The sequence below is a fragment of the Podarcis liolepis genome, assembly GCF_965112155.1.
Source record: "Podarcis liolepis genome assembly, chromosome: 4".
Classification (NCBI taxonomy): domain Eukaryota; kingdom Metazoa; phylum Chordata; class Lepidosauria; order Squamata; family Lacertidae; genus Podarcis; species Podarcis liolepis.
The window spans coordinates 61,818,322-61,838,553 of NC_139558.1; the positions used below are offsets into that span (position 1 = coordinate 61,818,322).

The 20,232-nt window shown below is 38.2% G+C and overlaps 2 protein-coding genes across 5 annotated transcripts in view; one reads left to right on the forward strand and one right to left on the reverse strand.

The window, feature by feature from the left end:
• Window positions 1–8,107, forward strand: part of LOC310704788 (uncharacterized protein) — a 138,434-nt gene extending 130,327 nt beyond the window's left edge. The window contains exons 3-4 of the transcript XR_014524984.1: window positions 1,183–1,264; window positions 8,016–8,107. The gene's annotated coding sequence lies outside the window, so the exon portion shown is untranslated. The remainder of the gene's footprint in view (window positions 1–1,182; window positions 1,265–8,015) is intronic.
• ROBO1 (roundabout guidance receptor 1) overlaps window positions 1–20,232 on the reverse strand; it is a 571,660-nt gene that overhangs the window by 96,417 nt on the left and 455,011 nt on the right. For all 4 annotated transcript variants that reach the window (XM_083498490.1, XM_083498489.1, XM_083498492.1 and 1 more), the window contains one exon: window positions 7,989–8,146. In XM_083498490.1, coding sequence (XP_083354616.1) covers window positions 7,989–8,146 — 158 coding nt within the window. The remainder of the gene's footprint in view (window positions 1–7,988; window positions 8,147–20,232) is intronic.

Sequence of the window (20,232 nt, forward strand, 5' to 3'; positions counted from 1 at the left end):
CAGTGGTCAGGGATGATGGGAATTGTAGTCTCAAAACATCTGGAGGGCTGAGGCTGAGGAAGCCTGGTCTAAGCCTCTTAGAATATAAATGTTAGTATCTCAAACAGATTATATAAATAAAAGAATGTGGTCCTTCCTATCAGCCAAGATCAGACCCTCATCGGAGATGTACAGCACAATCATACGCAGATTTACTCAGGAAGAAAGTCCCAATATGTTCAATGAAGTTTATTCCCTAGAAAGTGTGTTTAGGATAGACCACCTTAGCTTTGAAGAGTGGCCGAAATTCAAGAGGACTGGGGCAGAATTTTTGGCCAAAGGTAAGCTAGTCTTAGTGGGTTGGGGGCTCCGTCAGATTAATTTTGTAAACAGGCAACAGTCACAGGTCATCCTGCAACGTTTTATGAGAATGCTGCCTATTACCGTAATCACTCTTCACATAAATGCAGATGTTAATCTTAATATTTAAAATGTGGTGCTTGTGCCGTGACTTAATCCTGTGTCTTTAAAAGGGGCACAGCTTTAAATATTTTGCCACTGGCTATATATAGCCCCAACTCTGGAAGGAAACTTCTACTCCCCAAAAGCCGACAAGGTAACTACTGAAATAGATTGCCTGAGGCTGCAAAGCCATTCAGTTTAAGCAACCTCTAATGGAGAAAAAAATGGGGGCTGCAACTTTCATCCTTCCATTAAGGTTTTCTAGCTCTTTGAGGGAAGAACTGCATGGCAGATGCTACCCTATTCTGCTGGCCTGGGCACCAGCTCTGCTCTGGGATATAACCTAGGGTGGGGGAAGAGGGCTTCCCGGGAGAGGCTGCTCTTTGTCAAGCGCAAGGATGTCACTGGCAGTGGTGGAGTTTCTCTTGTTCTACATAGCCAGAATCTACATTGATAGAACTATGTAACTGCAATGTAAGAACTGTAACTGCAATGTAAGAACTGTAACTGCAATGTGAGAACTGTAACTTGTGTTTGAACTTGCTTGAACTTGCTTTTCCCTCTTCCCTCCCACTTCCCTTTCCTCATATGTCATGTATTTAGATTCTGTGTGTCTCAGTACTGATCTTTGAAAGATGCTCAGAGCCTAAATGGTAGGGTATGAATGAAATGAAAAATACCAGGATTAATAGCCATTCCTCAACCCATTTCTAACAACCAAAATCATTTTCTTTCTTTTAGCAATTCAGTTTTGAAAATTCTAGACAGCACAAGTAGCTAAAGCTCAAAAGAGGTACCAGATTTCTTCTAATTTATTTAAAAGGTACAGTTTGTAGTCTCTCTCATTTTACTACTGTAAGTAGTCCTTGAAATTCAAAAATCTAGCAAGAATGCCCAAATATTTTCAGTTACAGATAGGTAGCCGTGTTGGTCTGCCATAGTCAAAATAAAAAAATTCCTTCCAGTAGCACCTTAAAGACCAACTAAGTTAGTTCTTGGTATGAGCTTTCGTGTGCATGCAGACGAAAGTGTATCTGAAGAAGTGTGCATGCACACGAAAGCTCATACCAAGAACTAACAAATATTTTCAGTTTCCAGTCTGATGGCAGTTTCAAAACAGTCGTTTTAAGTAATACATATCTGCTCCATATTTGTTCCATTTAGGACAAAAGACAACAGAAATATGTACAGAACATTAATAAATGTAGTTTCCCCAACTTAGCAGATTAATTTCAATGACAAATCATGTTACATCATATAACTGGACAAAATAAATATTTGGTTGCATGCGTTTAAGCATAGTACAGGATAACTTTTGTTGTTGACTTTCTCAAACTTCAATTATTTTAAAAGTCTGAAAAATTTATAGTTTATCTAAATATTCATACTGCAATGGTGTTCCAGCTGAATATCATTTTTAGTTGGCCAACTCACTCATACATATAATGTGATTTTCAGCTCCCATAGGCTGTGATATTACAGATACAATGAATATTTGTAAATTTTGTTTCATGAATATTCATAACAGATGTGTTCCAAATAAGGCAATAGGTTAACAGTTACTACGGATCCATGAAAAGGAAACATTACTTGTGTCCAATATTTCACAATTTATTTCATAGAATAGGGATGAGAAAAATAGCTGGATACGAAGCACAATAGCAAACAGGTCTGTCAGGGTCCTATATAAGAAATAATGTGGTGGAAAAGTCTGGAACACTACTAAATATTAATCCATTTTTTAAAAATTGCTGCACCAAAGAAAGGATGAGCACACAGAACCCCCACCTTTTAAAACACAACTATGTGAGATCTGCCTGCATTTAAATGTGATATGTTACCACATTTGGCTGAAACACTTCAAAAATCCCAATCTCACAGAAATATGTATCTGTCCGTGTGTATCAAACATGCCATGACAGTTAGAAACTGGATCTATTTGGAAATAGTACATACCTAATATCTGTAAATACCTAATAAAGAGTTGTTAAAACTTGTAGTTGTTCATGTATCTGTGGGTGCCAATTCTAATATCTATAAAAGACTCCTTACAATGAATTTGTTTAGATCCCCTCAGTTCCTCTGTGACAATCAACAACTATGGCAAAAGGAGACACCATGATAGGTTTGCCCTCAAAGTTCCAATGTGGCAGTGGAATAAAGACTGTAAAAGCAGAGAGAACAGAGTTATAAGGAGATGGGAAGCACATGAAAAGGAAACTGGGAGCATCTTTGATGTGACAAAATGCAAATGTTCTCCTGAAAGAGAAGATGCACAAATTTTCTCCTTTTCCTGTGGAATTCAAGCATCACTCATGAATGAAGATGCTCTCCCAGTCAATGTTATCAAGGACAAGGTAAACTCATTGGAAAAGGACCTGCCCTTTTTGTGGTGCCATGCTCATGGACAAAATAATAATAATAATTATGATTGAATTATGAAGGAGTGGAAAGAACGCCCAGGCTCAGCTTGTCCAACCTCCTGCAATGCAGGAATCTTAAATAGATAATACATAAAAGATGGCCATCAAATCTCTGCTTAAAAAGGAGAGTCTACCACTTCCCCGCTGATGAACATCTCTTAGTTCGACACTTGAATTATGTGTTCTAGGACCTTTCCTGCTGTCAATGTCAAGCTCACTTGTCAGCAGTTACCTGCCTCTTCTCTCCACCCCTTTTGAAGATGGGGGCAACATTTGCCCGCCTCCAGTCCACAGGGACCACCCCTGTTCTCCAAGAATGGTCCAAGATTATAGACAGAGGCTCTGAGATTACATCTGCAAGCTCCTTTAATACACTTGAGTGGAGCTCATCAGGCCCTGGAGATTTGAATTCATTTAAAGTAGCTAGGTGTTCCCTTACAACCTCTTTTCCTATCTTAGGCTACAGCTCCTCCTATGCATTGATAACTCTCTTGTCACCAGGTGGGTGCTGCTTTCTATGTGGATGTAAATAATTTGATGTTACCATCTCTCATAAGGTATAAAGTGACTCTTGGGAACTTTGCACTGCTAGCTAACTAGGGGAGACGTGAGCATTTTGTTCGCCAAAGTATGTCGAGCCTAATCCAAAATAAATTATTTCAGTTTTGCCACATGATTTACAAAAAAGCTGTAGGCTCTTAGCTAGCTGAGTTAAGGCAATCTCCTTTAACAGACTGTAGACAAATTTATTTCCACCCACTCAAAGATTTAACTAGTATAATTAACTAGTATAATTATAGTAACTTTTTTCCTGAACGACCTGGACAAAAAGACTAAGATATCCATACGGGGCCCAGTATGTCTGAACTCAATACAGTTAAAAACCCAAAGATGACAATGTTTACGAAAGAAAAAGAGAGAGTACACAATATAATATGCTGAGAATTTTGTGAAAATGTACCTAAAAGAAACACTGAGGGGTTAAACCTATTGCATCCAGACAAAGCCAAACTCATAGTTTTTAATCTCCTGTTTGACCCTTCCTCTATCACAGCAATTCATCTTTCAAAGAGAAAGTAGCCTCCTTGGGATGGAGATTAATTTGGTGCTAGTTTCTTCTTTCATCTATTACACATAGATCCTTTTTGGCTGATATACATAATGACTTTTTCAATTTCTTTTACCCTTTGTCATCTAACTACTTAAGATATTTCACTTTGAAATGAAGAAAAATAGAACTTTAAAAACTCTACAGGAAGATTGAATTGTGTCTTGGAATAATTTACTACTGCTACCAATACGGAAACAAATAATTGCTGATTGAACAAAAACTTTGAATGTCATTCTTTCCACGGTGCAATTGTACAGTAATTTTCCAGCTCATTTTCAATATTGTTTTCCCAAAGAAAATTGTGTCCATAAACTTAATTTGGCAATACATACAAAACATTTCAAATTCCTGATGTGCTATTTAGGGGATCAAGCAAAATAGAAATGGAGCTACAACTTATCTGAACCATTCAAAATCTGAACTATACATGCAACTGAGATGAACAGTTCCATGCTTTTAAAAGCCAAGAATCACAATGATAAAAAAAATTACTTATCAAGGTTTTCTTTTTAAAATGAGCATGATATATAAATGGCAAAGAAGTGAAGAAATGAAAAACAAGTGTTATTGCAAAAGGGGCGAAATTGGATTCACAGTATTTAACTCAGCTTCCTAGGCCAAACCCTTCATTCTTGAAGCCAACTGAAAGTCATCTCTTTGTATCTTGATGCTTTTAATGTATGTGTAAAGTATTTTGCTTATTATACATTTATGCACATCATCCGCTACACTTAAATGGTGCAGTTAATTAACATCTCAATTAAATGTGTTTTTAAAAGAATGTAGATGTTCATGGAACATACTGCAAAATAGGATATGGTTCTTTCTAATACTGATTCTGACTCCTCAGTTTTCACATCCTTAGTTGATAAAATAGGAGACTATATTAACATGTGAGCACTGCAGTACTTAAGCTTTATAACAAGAAAGTTCCCAATTTAGTAAATAATTGAAGGAAAATGTTGAAGCTGCTTAAAATTTCTATATTTATTAGCACCCACCCAAATCTTAGGCATGTTTTCTCATAAGTAAGTCCCACTATGTTTAGGGCTTGATCTTCTTTTGCAGTATCTCATATCCATTTTGGATATGTCTCTTCAAGTTCTCTCCATCATTATCTGCTGTTTGCTTCTTGCTTCCACAAAAGTCCTGCTGTGAGTTTTAGATCATCAGCCCATCACATAGATGATTATCCCCTTAGCCTTTTGAAATTGTAAGGTTTCCATACTAACACTGCTTTATTTAGATAAATTCTAATCTCAGATAAATTCTAATAGTGCTTACTTCCTAATAAAGTAATGTCTGATTCTAGCTCAGGTTTGCCTATTCTTAACAGCTCCTTGTTGAAACAAAATTGTGTCACCATTCCAGTACATTAATAAAAACCATCCTGCTTTTGTTGGGAAGTTAACTCAAAAAGGACTTGGTCTTTAAGGTGCCACTGGAAGGATTTTTTTTATTTTGACTATGGCAGACCAACACGGCTACCTATCTGTAATCACAAAGGACTAGTAAGACATTTTGCTGCCTAAGGAGAAGGACAAAATATCCCCACCCCATTCCACAGACAGAAGCTGACTGAACTGGCAGTTAAACTCAGCTTTATTATCCACACCATAGGGTAAACACATGCGAGACACATTTGGAAAGAGGCTGGTTATATGTTTCAAATGTTTACATGGTAATGCTAGAAGTCTCCAAGTCAAAATGCTTGCAAAATGCTTCAGTGAGCTGAAATGCTTAGTTTTAAAGGAGAACAACATATTGACACCTGGTGGAATGAAGGGAACTGGTGTAACACTCATCTCTGAATACAAACTGTAGTAGGGGTAGGAAGCCTGTGGCCTTCTCATCATGCCTAATCATTGGGCCAGGCTGGTTGGGATTGAAGGAATCACAGAATTGTAGATTTGGAAGGGACCACAAGGACAATATTTCAACCCCCTGCAATGCAGAAATATTTTCACTAACGTGGGTCTCAAATCCACTACCTTAATTTTAAAAGTCTCATGCTCTACTGACTGAGCTATCTCTAGAGACATCTGGAGGACCACTCTATTGGAAAGACAGAGGCTTTGCCTAGACGCTAGATGAAATTGTTGTGGGAAACCAATGGCGGCTGCCTCCAGATGATAACTCTGGCATCTTTAGTAAATTATAGAGATAAGCATTGATTACAGTGGTACCTCGGGTTAAGCACTTAATTCGTTCTGGAGGTCCATTCTTAACCTGAAACTGTTCTTAACCTGAAGCACCACTTTAGCTAATGGGGCCTCCTGCTGCCGCTGCACCGCCACCACGCGATTTCTGTTCTCATCCTGAAGCAAATTTCTTAACCCGAGGTACTATTTCTGGGTTAGCGGAGTCTGTAACCTGAAGCGTCTGTAACCCAAGGTACCACTGTACTTAAGAAAAGGCCTGTTACTTACATAATCTCCAAGCTCCTAATAGTTAGTTGACGGTCTTTGATTTAAAATTTCAGTGTGTTATTATATATTGATACTGTTGTAAACCACTTTGATTTTTTTATAATATAGCGGTACATATTTTTATAAATAAGTAAATGTTTAGATACAGCATGCAAATTATCTCAGACATGTGTCCCAATATAAATGTCAGTTTTCCAAAACAGAAGTCATATACATGGAAGGTTCATGAGAATCGCATGAAAATCAGCCATCATACCATGAGCACTTGATGAGTTATATATGACAAGTACCCTGTGCCTAGCTCCCAAAGATGTAAGAAAGCAAACATGCCATATGTCTCCTTGTATTTAATTCTTACTGAAGAGCAGAATTATAATGCAAATATCTTTTCATGCACCCAATTTATAGGAGCACCTGATTTTCTCTTTTAATGAACAGTCTTGCATTAAACGACTAGTGGAAGATCTGTTCCAGTCAAATCTATTAATTAATTTCTCATCCTTTGTTCATCATGGTTGCTTCCAGCAAACTGTTAAATTGGCTATGCTTACAGCAGAATGGAGTGGGATTTAAGTTGTAGAGTTCTGAAATGGCAGAACAGATAGTGCTACTTTAGAATACGTACAAGAGAAGGGACATACTTTTTTAAGCTCTCCCTTACACAATACACTTCCTCTTGCACAGCAAGAACATGATACACATCCCTCATGATGAACTGGGTGTTTCTTAGCAGACACTTTTTTTTTTTAAGGTTGAAAGCATTAAAAAATTTTATTTGTACACCTTCAGTCTAAAATGATATAGCCCACTCTAGTAAATTTAATGGTCCTGCTTCTCGTTACTTTTTTTGCTAACTTTTCTTATCACTTATCCATCAGTTGGCAAAACTTTTAAAAAGGCAAAAGGGTTTGTTTCATTGTAACACTGCAAAATCAAGTTCAGGAGAGCATCTTCTTTTTTTTTTTAGTTCAAAACTCTACAGCGAGGTCAAAACCCTGCACGCTTAGTTGTTTTTTTTCCTGCAACAGAATTGCTGCGGTTATCCTATGTATCACTGCGAATGGAAACAATTAACCACAGGACCATAATAGTTGAGCCTGTCCATAACTGGCTGCAAAGATTTAAAGGAAAAAGAAACATCCCTGTAAAGAATTAACAAATTGCATGTTGGATCTAGACTTCCAGTGAGTGGAGTTCAACTCATGTGGCACTGGAGGAAGAGATTATTTTTCTGACTTCTCCTTCCCCCACAGTACTCTGCATCCCCTGAAAACTGCTCTGATGGTGCTGGGAGATGCAGGAGGGGAAATTGGCAAAAATTACCTCCTTCTGTTTTGTCCAAGAAGAGCTTACACTGCATTGCAGTTCACTCTATAGTCTGGATGCGACAACTATGTGTGTACTTGTTTTCTCTAGATATACTTGCAGGAACAGGGGAAACCCCCAAAATCAGAGTTCCTGCAACATCAGGTGCCTAACTGCAGATACCCTAATTATTTGTATGCATGCTCCACTTGCCCCATTATAATGTGCACAGCCAAGTGTGAGATTCTATTTTCAGCTTTTGTTCTTTTACAAACTTACTGTAATTCTTTCATCTTTGTCATCCAGGGGGGACCCATCTTTCTTCCATGAAATCGTAGGCTCAGGATGGCCTCTTGGAGGTTGGCATTCCATCACAGCTGGTTCACCTACTGCTACCATGACATCAGAAGGGTTTTGCCTGAAGTCATCACGCAGTACTGAAAAAAGCAAAGAGATAAGGGAAGTAAAATCAAAATGAGCACCAGTGATAAGGAAGCAGGATTTTTAAACATCAAGTACTCTGAATGAGAAGAATCATTTTGTTAAAGAGGGCAATGGAAGGTTGAACTACAGATACTTCCACAGCTCCTTCCTGAGGGTTTATTTCCAGGACATGAAGAAGAATATATATTTGATTGATATACGATTATTTACGTATTTTTCACTCTATAACACGCACCCGACCATAACACGCACATAGTTTTTAGAGGAGGAAAATCCGTAGGCATGCCACCCGTAGGCATTCCCTCCATAACACGCTCAGACATTTCCCCTTACTTTTTAGGAGGAAAAAAGTGAGTGTTATGGTGCAAAAAATACGGTAAGCTCCTTAAATTTATTTTATTTTTTAAACATGTAAATATCACCTGTCATGTGAAACACATCAAGGCATACCAAAATAAAGACAGCAAAACAGTACAAGTATACAGTATTCTAAAAAGAAGGGAATAACGGATAATTATTAGACATACAGAAAAAAAACCATACAGGGCGTGAAAGCCCCTCACAGGCTTTTCAAAATCTCGGAAAATAGTGTGATGAGAATAGTACAAAGAGAAATAAACCTAATTTTGCAAACTAAAGTTCATAGGGACACTATTATTTTATGTTTTATATCTTTACTGTGGCGTTTCAGCCTCTTATCTGCCTGCAGTTCCAATACTGGATGTGAAAAAGTGACAAAGACAGACACAGACAATGTGTCACCCCAAGAGAAAAGCATGCCAGGTCACAAATGATCCTTTAGACTGCAAAGGTAAGTGGCCCCTCACAACTTGGGAATACACCAGGGAAAACAAAAGACTACAAAACAAAACAAAACAAAACAAAACAAAACCCAGCAATGTAATATTTACTGCATTAAAATGTGCTCTTATATCATTTCAGAGTTGTTTGGAGTCAGGAACAGAGCTGTACGTAAGGACAGTCTTATTAAGTTAAGATTATATCAGAAGTTTAAAGTGAAGACATATTTTGAAAGGATCTCACCATAAAGGGATTTTTAAAAAAATCTAATTAAATGTTTTTACAAATCTCAAGGGCCTTTCATGTCTGGGGAAGCTCATAAAACCTAAGATGAAAACTCCTCAAATATCTGCTTGGATTTTTACTTTTTTTTAGCACCTTTGAAGCAACAAAGAATTTCAATACCAGCTTAATAAGAGCAAATTACTTGAGTAATTTTTCTACTTGTTAGGATAAAGTCTATCTTACAAGTGTATTACCTTGTCTGTAAACTGAGAACATTTTACCAGTTAACCAGCCTTAAGAGGACATCAAAGGACTTGGAATAGATAAAGCAATTCCCCCTCCCCCATTTACTATTAATTATTTTGGCTCTAACATTACATAATGAAAAGTTAACAGAATGTAATCCACTAGAGATTACTCCAAGATAGCAGTCATGGAATTATTTCTACACTGTAAAAGGGATACATAGTTTGGGATTGCTTCGGGCCCTGGCAATCGAACATAAAGCTATAAATTTAAGGATTGCTTCTCTTGCTGAAAAAGCAATTTTCTTCCCTGTCCTTTATACATTGAGTCTCAAAAGTAATCTGAGCATGCATTTCCTTTTGAAAATGTATTAGTAGCATACTTCATAATCCAGTACAGTATGTTCCTTTAGTTATCCAAGGCTAAATTTTCAGCATGTGTCTCTCATTTGGTAAATGAAAAATTGTTTGGAAAGCAAGAAACTAAAATATGAAAAAAACAAGTGACTATTTCAGTCTGAAGTGCTCCTGCTTAGAGCTCTAGCCAGTAAGGCCTATTTTCAGTTAAATCAGACAAATTATAGCTGGAAAAAGTAGAGATGGAGAATTTCCTTGCATTGCCAAAACAGCTAATTTCAATCCATTGGCTTCCATTGGCAAGTCTTTAAGAGGCCACCTACACTTAAGTTTTTAAGTCTAAAATGTATGACATTTTTTAAAACAGCTCTTACTGATGGCATTGGAAGTTACCATAGCTCAATGATCCCACACCACAATAAATTATGAAGTTAGAATCAGATGTGACATTATGTAATTCACCCAAAAACATTTTGATTGTGCATTATGCTTGCTAGAATGGAAACAGAAGCAGAAATAGAAGTACACTGAAATCAAAGAAGGAAATGCCAGATTTTTAGGACCCAGAGATTCCCCTCTATTACTTGGTGTCCAAACACAATACCTTCTAAGTTTTCTGATTTTCCAGGAACAGTCCTGGAATTACAAAAGCTATCCCAGCTTCTGATTTGATCCCAGACTATCTCTATTTCCCCTGCCAGTGCTGTCACATGGTGGAAGCTGCGGCAGTTGTGGCTACGAGGGAGCAGCCCATTGCCTCTCCATGGCCACTGCTGCAGCAGTGGCTCATAGTGGCTACAGGAGAACGGAAAAGGAGCAGGAGACGCTGCCATAAGAAGCTGATGCAATACAAGGCGGCATCTTATGTTGCACCTTTCTGCATCTTTTCCATGGTGAGGCATGGTGACCAGAACTGCACACAGTATTTCAGAAAACTCTGATATTCCAGATATTGGACCCCCATTCTCATCAGTTCCAACCAGCATGACCATTGGTCAGGGATTATGGGAGTTGTGATCCAACAACACTGGCGGGTAGCATATCCTCCATCCTATTTTCACTTCCTTCTCAGCATACACCTTCCTTCATTAGCTGCTAAACATTGGCTCAAATATTTCATTGAGCCATCCACCACAATCATAGTATATCTTCCTGGTCAGTCACTTCCACCAACATCTTCAGTCCAACAGCACCTGGAAGGCCACAGGCTACTTACCCATGTCTTATAGCAGGATTTCCTTTTTGCTGGAAAGTTATCCATACCTTATTCTATATCAATGTATAGAATATATCAATGTTTCACTTTACAAAGTGATCAAGCAAGCATAAGAACATCATATTACTATGCCAATTTATTGTAGCATTCCTTTCTAAAAGGCACCCTCCTTTCAAAGTTTGTTTAAATGTATTTTAGATCACTTAAAATCTTGATGGGATTTGACATGAACAATTTTCTTCATTAAAATTCTAGGACACTCCCTTTACTCTTCATTTTGAAAAGAAACAGAGCTCGGTGAATAACTAGGTTTCCTTAGATAAGAATGAGGCAACATCAATTTCCACTTAAAAAGGGGAAAGTGCATACAACTGGAGGGGGGATGCCTCATTATGTCATTTAAACAGTATGGAAGCTGCAGCAATTTCCTGCATCACTCTGGAAGAGTGCCTGATACAATTCCTTCTCGTGCCATAGGATAGCTGGCCACAGCTCTGACATCACAAAGGTGGCATCAGAACTGGCTATCAGGCATTTTAAAGAGCTTTATTTATGAGGTTAGAATGGTTTGCTTACATTGCTTATACTAGTAAATTTTTGTTTGCCCTCTGACTTATTTAGGATAGTTTGAAATTACATTAAAACATCCATTCAAGATTTAAACACCAATAATTATAAGCAACAACCTCACAAAATCCAGGCACAGAATGCTGAGATGTACTTGACTATTAACAACCCAACCTAATATAATGTGTGTTCAAAACTGTTGGACCACAGGATCAATTCCACCCGCTGACAGATGCCATCTGGACCCCCTGCCTCCAGCCCTCTTTCCCCCTCCCTCCCCCCTGTTTTTATAACAGCTCAGAGGCAGGGGATGAGAGTGAGAGAACAAACCTTACTGTCATACCTCAACCTCATTAGCATTCCCATGCCTTCACCAGCAGAACGATACAAAGGAAGGTAGACAGACTGCACAATGCTAATGACATAAAGCTCCATGCTGCAGTCTCAATTGCAGTTCTTACTGTTCTCCCTGGAGGGAAGATGTGAAACAAGAAAAAAGAAATCCTTCTTTCACTGATCTACAGTCATTGTCAGCTAGCCAGCATCTTATTGGTCAAGTACAGCTATGTCCTATGAGGCACCAAATGCTGGTGCCCAAAAAAGTAGCATTTCCTAATTTGTGCTTGGCTCTGCTCCCAAGTCATTGGATTATTTTCCTTACTCTGAGATCTAATATTTGGAATCAAAAGGTCCTTGCAACTTTTGATCAATTTGGCCTCAACATCCATACTTCTGGCTGTGCCATTTTCCTATCAAAATATTTCTACCAAAGTTCTCATTATTATCACAAGCAATCACAAACCACTGTATTTCTTGTCCCCCTTCTACTATAATCTGAGGTCAATTCTTTTTGGGCAGCTGCTGTGAGCAGAACTGAGAAATGATGCCATTGTAGAAGAAATTATCGGTCAACAGGCGCAAAAATAATTTTTGAATGACGTTTTCAACTCATATAGCCTATAAACCTTATGTTTAAAAAAACAGCTCTTTCTCCACTGTGGTACTGTATATAACTTAAGTGGAACAATTTAATTTTTAAAGTTTAAATTGTGCCATGTAAAATGTTGACATAGAAAAATCATTGCTTTCTTTAACGCAAGTAACTTTTGATGGCTGTTTGGGAGAACTTCAGCTCTATGCTCTTCTGTGACTATCATTTTAAGATTCTGTACAATTTAGAAGAAATTGGTCAAATTTTTAATCAATTTATGGAGATAAATACCCACAATTGCAAAGCAATGCGTTTTCGGAACACTGTAAATATTTTATTTTATAAAAATATATACCGCCATTTCACAAAATATATCAAAGCCATTTGCAACAAAAGTACATAAAACCATAAAATTAAAACCATATAAAAAAGACTGAAACCAGACATCCATTAACCATTGTGGAAAGATGTATTCTTATTTGGCTACATAGGCCTGGCAGAATAGAAAAGTTTTCAGCTGGTATTTAATGGCTGAAGCAGAAGGCAGAAATAGAAGAGTAAGAAAAGGCAAAAGCAAAGAGCAAATCCAACATTAGATATAAAAGAAAACATAGTGATCAATCAAGGTAGTCAATCTTGTGGACATGCACCTGATTTCCTTCTGTCTTTTAGGCAGAAATGGAGAATATTTTTATTCGAACAGTTGCTCTGTAATTGCAGGGCTGAAGGGCACATCATTCTAGCCTTTGCCATGGTTTAAGGGACACTGGAAAGTTGTTCCTCCTATGGCAAGGAGGAAACCAAGTGGCCCCATCTGCCAGCCAAAGAAGGAACAGCTGCAGAGGGCTTGCTTATCCCTCCCTGCCAAAAGAACTAGAGAAAAGCACCTGAATTTGCTTTAACCCTCTCTTCCTTTTGTATTGTGTCTTTTGGACTGGAAGCCTGAGGGCAAAAATAGTCTGCTTATTGATCACTGTAAGCTGCTCTGGGAGCCTTTTTCAGCTGACAAGCAGGGTAACCATACTTTACAAATAGTGTTATAGCTGGAGTACCAGAGTCTGTTAGTGAATATCAGAAACTAATAAATATTTGGAGTATTGAAGGGAGGATTTCAAGCCAGTGGGAATACACATTCCAAGCTACATTTGGGATAGAGATCATTAAAATGACAAAAGGATGACCCATCATAGAGATATTCCTGGGTCTGTGCAGAGTTGTCATGGTTACCATGGACACAGAAAGGTTGAGGATTGAAAATGTGGAGAAACTGTGCTCAAATGAAAATTTGTGCCTTTTTAAAAACTAGGCCTGGTGTGGCAGATGGATGGGGAGGAGTTGCTTGGAGCGAGGTTTCTCTGGGAACAAGCAAGTAGGAAGAACGCCATGTGGTGGCTGAAGGGCACCAGCCCTTAGAGCTGGCTGGGAAGCAGGAACAAAGGGATGGTACTTATAATGGCTGTATCTGCAATGCTGGGCTGCTATGAAGCAGCCTATGCTACGAAGGGAGCCAGTGTGGTGTAGTGGTTAAGAGTGGTAGTCTCGTAATCTGCTGAACCAGGTTTGCTTCCCCGCTCCTCCACATGCAGCTGCTGGGTGACCTTGGGCCAGTCACACTTCTTTGAAGTCTCTCAGCCCCACTCACCTCACAGAGTGTTTGTTGTGGGGGAGGAAGGGAAAGGAGATTGTTAGCCGCTTTGAGACTCCTTAAGGGGAGTGAAAGGCGGGATATCAAGTCTAAACTCCTCCTCCTCTTCTTCTTCTATGAAGAGCAAGCTGTTCTTGAAATGACAGTGCTGTAGGATCTGCACCCCCTTCATTTATACTAAGGTGTAAATACGTGTTATTAAGCCATATTTCTTAAAGACACTACTGCCTCCACCATGTATTGATTCTCAATGGAAACACAACAGTGGGTTAACACCTGGAACCCTCTAGAATCTTGTGCACCACTCGGCAGCGATGGGGTGTGTGTGGCAAGCAGCCTTTGTAACAATAGTTTGCTAATGATGTTAATGCTTGCTGCTTCAAACTATTATTTGTTTTACTCTGTTGTTTTCACATTTTAATTGTTATTTACCATATTGCTATTTCCATTTTTGTAAGATGCTCTTGGTGGCATTGAGTAGAAATATTAAGACAACAGCGGGAACCACCATTTTCCTGTTTTTTGCTGAATAAAAATGTGCAGATTTCAGGAACAGAAGCCTCTTAGGATGTTCACAAGACATCTATCACAGAACCCTAAAATCAATTTCTGTGCACCGAGGTTCAGTTTCAGCTGCAATGTTTAACAACCATTGATACTGCTTCTTAAATTTCTCTAAACCTTACTTAAATTTCTTATTTTTTCCTAATCCTTTTAAAATGTGTATTAAGCTTTACAGGACTAGCTTGCATCCAGCTATTGGCTACAGAATGAACATCAATTATTCTGTTATCACCAGGTTGGATACTGTTCCAACTACATTGCTCTGTGACCATAAAAATGAGGGAAGAAAGCCTTATGAAGGGCCAATCTTACCTCCAGCCTAGCAGAAAAACCAGGAAGGCAAGACTAGCTTGGTCCAACGCAAATATCTGATTTAATGTTCACAATGCTTATTGGCATGCAAAGAACAGGATATATATTTTAGGAGTGAATCAGCTCACTTTTTCTTACAGCACTGTCAAACTGATCTCACTCCTTTACAGTTTCTCTTTACTCACCTTTCCTTGTATGTCATTACTTATTTGTTTGTAAACCTAACGGCAGGATCAGTATCCTAATTTTATTTATGTGCAAGTCTGCATCAGTTCTGTGTATTAAATCTTAACTGCTGCGAGCAGCTTTAGGGGATTCCATCCCTCCTGAAAAGTAGGATATAAATATAATAAATGAATAAATAGTACAAGTTGGTTTATAGTGCTGTATTAAAAATAAGCATTACAACACTATTAGAATGTATACAGGGCAGTATTCAATGGAATATTTGTGCAATCCAAGGATTAGTGGTAGTGCAACAAAATATCCTCCTTCTCTTCACCCTGTCCCATTCCCAAACCTGCTCTGGATGATTGGGGGAAACCCCCAGAGCAGGTATGGGGGGGTCATAGGGGGAGATGTTCAATTGATGGAACATTGGATACAACTCTCAGCTTAGAAATCTGGGTATCGTCTCATTTTGATGAGAGATATTTTTACTTAAACTACTTTCTTTAAAAAGTAAAAATGAATGAATTAAAAATAATAATAAGTAACTATGGAATCTACAGTATTTACTACTGTAATGATATAAACAAAATGATGACCAACATTCAAATACACTAAAGAGCTTCTGACTACAACTGTGTGTCCAAAAGAAGTACTGATTTGAGTCCTGCTGAAAGACCACAGAGCAATCTCATCTCATCATTTCCACTGACAATGGAGCAGAACACACAAAGAACATATAAATGAGGTGGTACATGCAAGAAACACAACAGGGGATATTGTAATAGTTTGAAATTATAGTTTGAAATTATAGCCAAAGAAATATTTTACAGGGAGCTTGTGGTAGCGGATTCCTCCCCCCCCCCCCCCCGTTACACACAGATCTATTCAGTTTCAGCTTACAGAATGAATCCATTCACTGTACCAAGGAAAATATATTGTCTGTTTTTCAAAATAAATATACAGCTAAATGATTCAAAGCATAAAATACGTCTGTATGCAGCATTCAGTAGCACAGGACAGTTTCAATAAAGGCAGAGTGACCAAAATATTGAATATGATTGCACTATTTCAAACTACTATCTGGAATATTGATTCCAGATGGCTCACATCTATTGCAGTATAGAACATACAGAATCCTGGTGATATCAAAATAAACCATGCAAGGAGGGAGATGCAGCCCAAGATAGGAAAAGAGGTGGTAAGGGAACACCTAGCTACTTTTAATTCAAATCTCCAGGGGCTGATGAGCTGCACCCAAGCATACTAATGGAGCTTGCATATGTAATCTCAAAGCCTCTATATAATCTTTGAGAATTCTTGAACAGAGAACAGAGGAGGTCCCTGCAGACTGGAGACGGGCAAATATTGTCCCCATCATCAAAAAAGGGGGAAAAAGAAGACCCAGGGTAACTACCAAAGTGTAAGCTGGACATCAATATCAGGAAACGTGCCAGAACAGATAATTAAATGTGTTAAGTATTTATTATTGTCTTTTTATCCATTTCTGTGAAATTCTTACAATAAATAAAAAATTGCATATTCTTATATGAAAGGATGAAATTTTGTATTGCGTAGGACTGAAAAAAATTAAATTTTATCTAATGCTTTGTACATTTTTTTGGCAGAATATTTTCTCTTTGTCTCAAAGGTTACACTATAGCAGATCTCATAGCAGATACACTATTGTACATCAGCAACCCATTGTAGCATTCAAGCATTTTGGATAAAGTCCCACAGGAGATTATCATTTTTATCCTATTTTTTGTTTGTACCAATGAAAGAAAATCAGCTGAGAGATTTATTCACTACTTTCTTAGATGACAAAATTATTGCAGCCTGCTTCTTTCACTCTATTGCAATTTGTTTCCTTTACAGACGGCAAAATGACCACAATTCTATTTATATTATCCATTAATAAACCAAATCTTATGATGGAAAGTCAAATCATTCTTAATCGGTAATAGACAAATCCAGTCATCAACAGAAGCAACTGAATGTTTATGTGCACATATCATGAAAGCATAGGTCACATTAAAGTATCTGGAGATTTAATTAAAAGAAAGATGAAGCATCTTAATGAGAAGCACCACTGCCATAAACAATGGAAATGCACGTTATTCCCTAATAGTATAAATAATTTAAGAATTCTACAATGGAAATTAATCTACATATCATGTAACACACACAACTATGCCTGTTCCAACTGAATAACGAGCTAAGAAAAAACTCAGGTAGACAATAAAAAATTAGACTGAATAAGAAAGGCAGAGGGGAAAGGGCAAAATGGACTATTAATATTCTTCTGGACTGGAAGATTGGAAATGCTAATAATAAGTAATTAAATGTTAGGCACTAATTTTTCTTATTAATTAAGGAGAGAAATATCAGTGCGAAAGCTCTATTTCATCCAGTACTACCAATGTGAAAACACTATTTTACAGTGCCATCCTATACTTACCTATTCAGAAACAGTCCCTATTAAATTCTAGGTGATTTATTCCCAGACAGTGTGCATAGCAGGGGTGTGAAACCCACAGCCCTCAGTTTCATACTATGTGGCTTCCTATGCCCCCAGGAATCTCACATTAGTTCAGGCACTTGATTGCATAGCTGGTAACTGTGATGCAGCTGCAGCTGCCACTAATGCAAAGAAAAAGTAACTCAACAGAGACTAGCCATTGAATGTGAGCTCAGAGAGACCTAGTCACAGAGCTTGCTGGGTAGAGGTCCAGAGCATTCCTTGCTATTACACCCTAGGCATCGTTCTCTGTTGTTTGGACTCACACATTTCCCTGTTGTTCTTTTTTTCAGTATTTCCTGGTGGTGGTGGTTAGATTGCAGCTGGCAGGTATCTTATCAAGAAATGGAGACAATTTTAATTGGACAAAATAAGTCTGCTGCTACTTCTTGGACTGAAAAATGGCGTTGGAGGTGATAAGAGTTAAAGAGATCAGTGGCTGAATTGGGTGTTGGAAGAGTGATCAGGAAAATTAAGCACTGATGTGTACGGAGACAAGGGCAACAGGTGCAAAATGAAATCAAGTGAATGAATAGAGGGGTCAGGGACAGCAGAGTTACAAAATAACCGATGAGATGCATGGAAGTGTGCTGACTGAATGAGTGAAAAACAACCAGTGGAGCATGTTGGAAACGCACTCAGCAAGACTTACACATGCTACTGACATTTGTGCAACTGGATGAGTGGTGTGAAAGAATATGTGCATGTGTGTAAGAGACAATGTGAATGGGGGGAAATGGGGGGAAAGAGAGGGGAAAAGGGAGTGTTTCCAGCCATTGTTATAGATCACCTAGGCCACTTGTGCTGAGTGATTGTGGTCCTCAACTTCAAAAAGGCTGCCCATACCTGGTGTACAGGATTGCAGCCTCAGTTTTTCAATAACTGTTCTTAGCGGCCTAGCCATTTGTATCTCTGCATTCTGGTAAGGCGGTATTTTTACAAACAGCATGAAGTAAAAAAGATTAGCTGCCATAGGAGTTTTTCTTTCCATGCCTATTTCCACAACCTTTGTTCCCAAGATGAGATCTCAACAACCTAGTTCAAAGAGAAAAGATATCCATGGTAACTTAACCTTTCCTTTGAAACTGAAGCTCTAAGTTCAGTATCATCTAGCAAGACAAATTACATGTTATTCAAGTGAATTATTATTATTTAAATCTGAGTTACCATGGAGAGAGAGAGAAATGAAAAGGTGAAACATGTTTATTTCTAACAACTAACATTAGCAAAGTTATCACCAGGATGTTGTAGAAACCTTACCATTCTAATATGTAAATACTAACATCTGCTACTTTGTTCTTGGAGAACAATACAAATGAGTTGCAATAGGTGGTATCCAATTTCGTAGTTAAGAGTCACAATGTATCTCTCAAGATTTGTTAAAGATTATTAATTTTTTAAAACACAGCCCTATTTCACATAAGTGAAGAAGTCCAACTGAATTCAATAGGGCTTACTGCAACCTTAGTGGCCTTAAATTTAAGGCATCTAGGACTACTTAAATTTAAGGCATCAACTATCCTGTCAGAATACCTACATCAAAATGTCTCTGCATGTGAGTATCCCTTACTTCTTGGGGAAGGCAAAGCTCTCCCCCTTGCACATTATTACAGTATATCCTGCCTTTCCCCCTGATAGGCATCAAGGCGGTTTACCAGGGGGTGGGGGGAGAACTGCTAAAAACACAGATAATAATTTCAAAACAATTAAACATTAACAAAAGTAAACAATATACATATTTAAAATCTATTAAGCTTTCTGTGTATATATTTTGATGTAGGGAATGCAGAAACTATTGATCCCCCATGAACATTATGCTGTGGTACATGAGATTTCTGCTTCAAAAAGGGGCCTAATCTAATATCTCCATTAAAGAAAGCTGCTTGGTATTCAAGGTGATGTAAAGTACAGAAAACAATTGACGAATGATAAGCAGCAGCTACATATTAGAAAGAAGAAGAAGAAGAAGAAGAAGAAGAAGAAGAAGAAGAAGAGGAGGAGGAGGAGGAGGAGGAAGAGGAGGAGTTTGGATTTGATATCCCGCTTTATCACTACCCGAAGGAGTCTCAAAGCAGCTAAAATTCTCCTTTCCCTTCCTCCCCCACAACAAACACTCTGTGAGGTGAGTGGGGCTGAGAGACTTCAAAGAAGTGTGACTGGCCCAAGGTCACCCAGCAGCTGCATGTGGAGGAGCGGAGACGCGAACCTGGTTCACCAGATTATGAGTCTACCGCTCTTAACCACTACACCACACTGGTGTAGATAGCTACTCTATCCCATTATATCCCCATTCATAACTACCATTCCTCCAACCTACCTCCAGCTCAGATATCCAAAGGTTCTTTGGTCTCCAACACAACTATTCTTTTTCCCTTGTGCTCTCCAATGCATGGAACACTGTCTTAGAATATGGACATGAGCCTCCTTCCTGTCTCCCCATGAAAATGCATCCACAAACCAGTTTTTCCCTGAAGTTCTTTAATTTGCATTCTCAGTTGTAACCAAGTTTACATAAGAAGTAACCAAG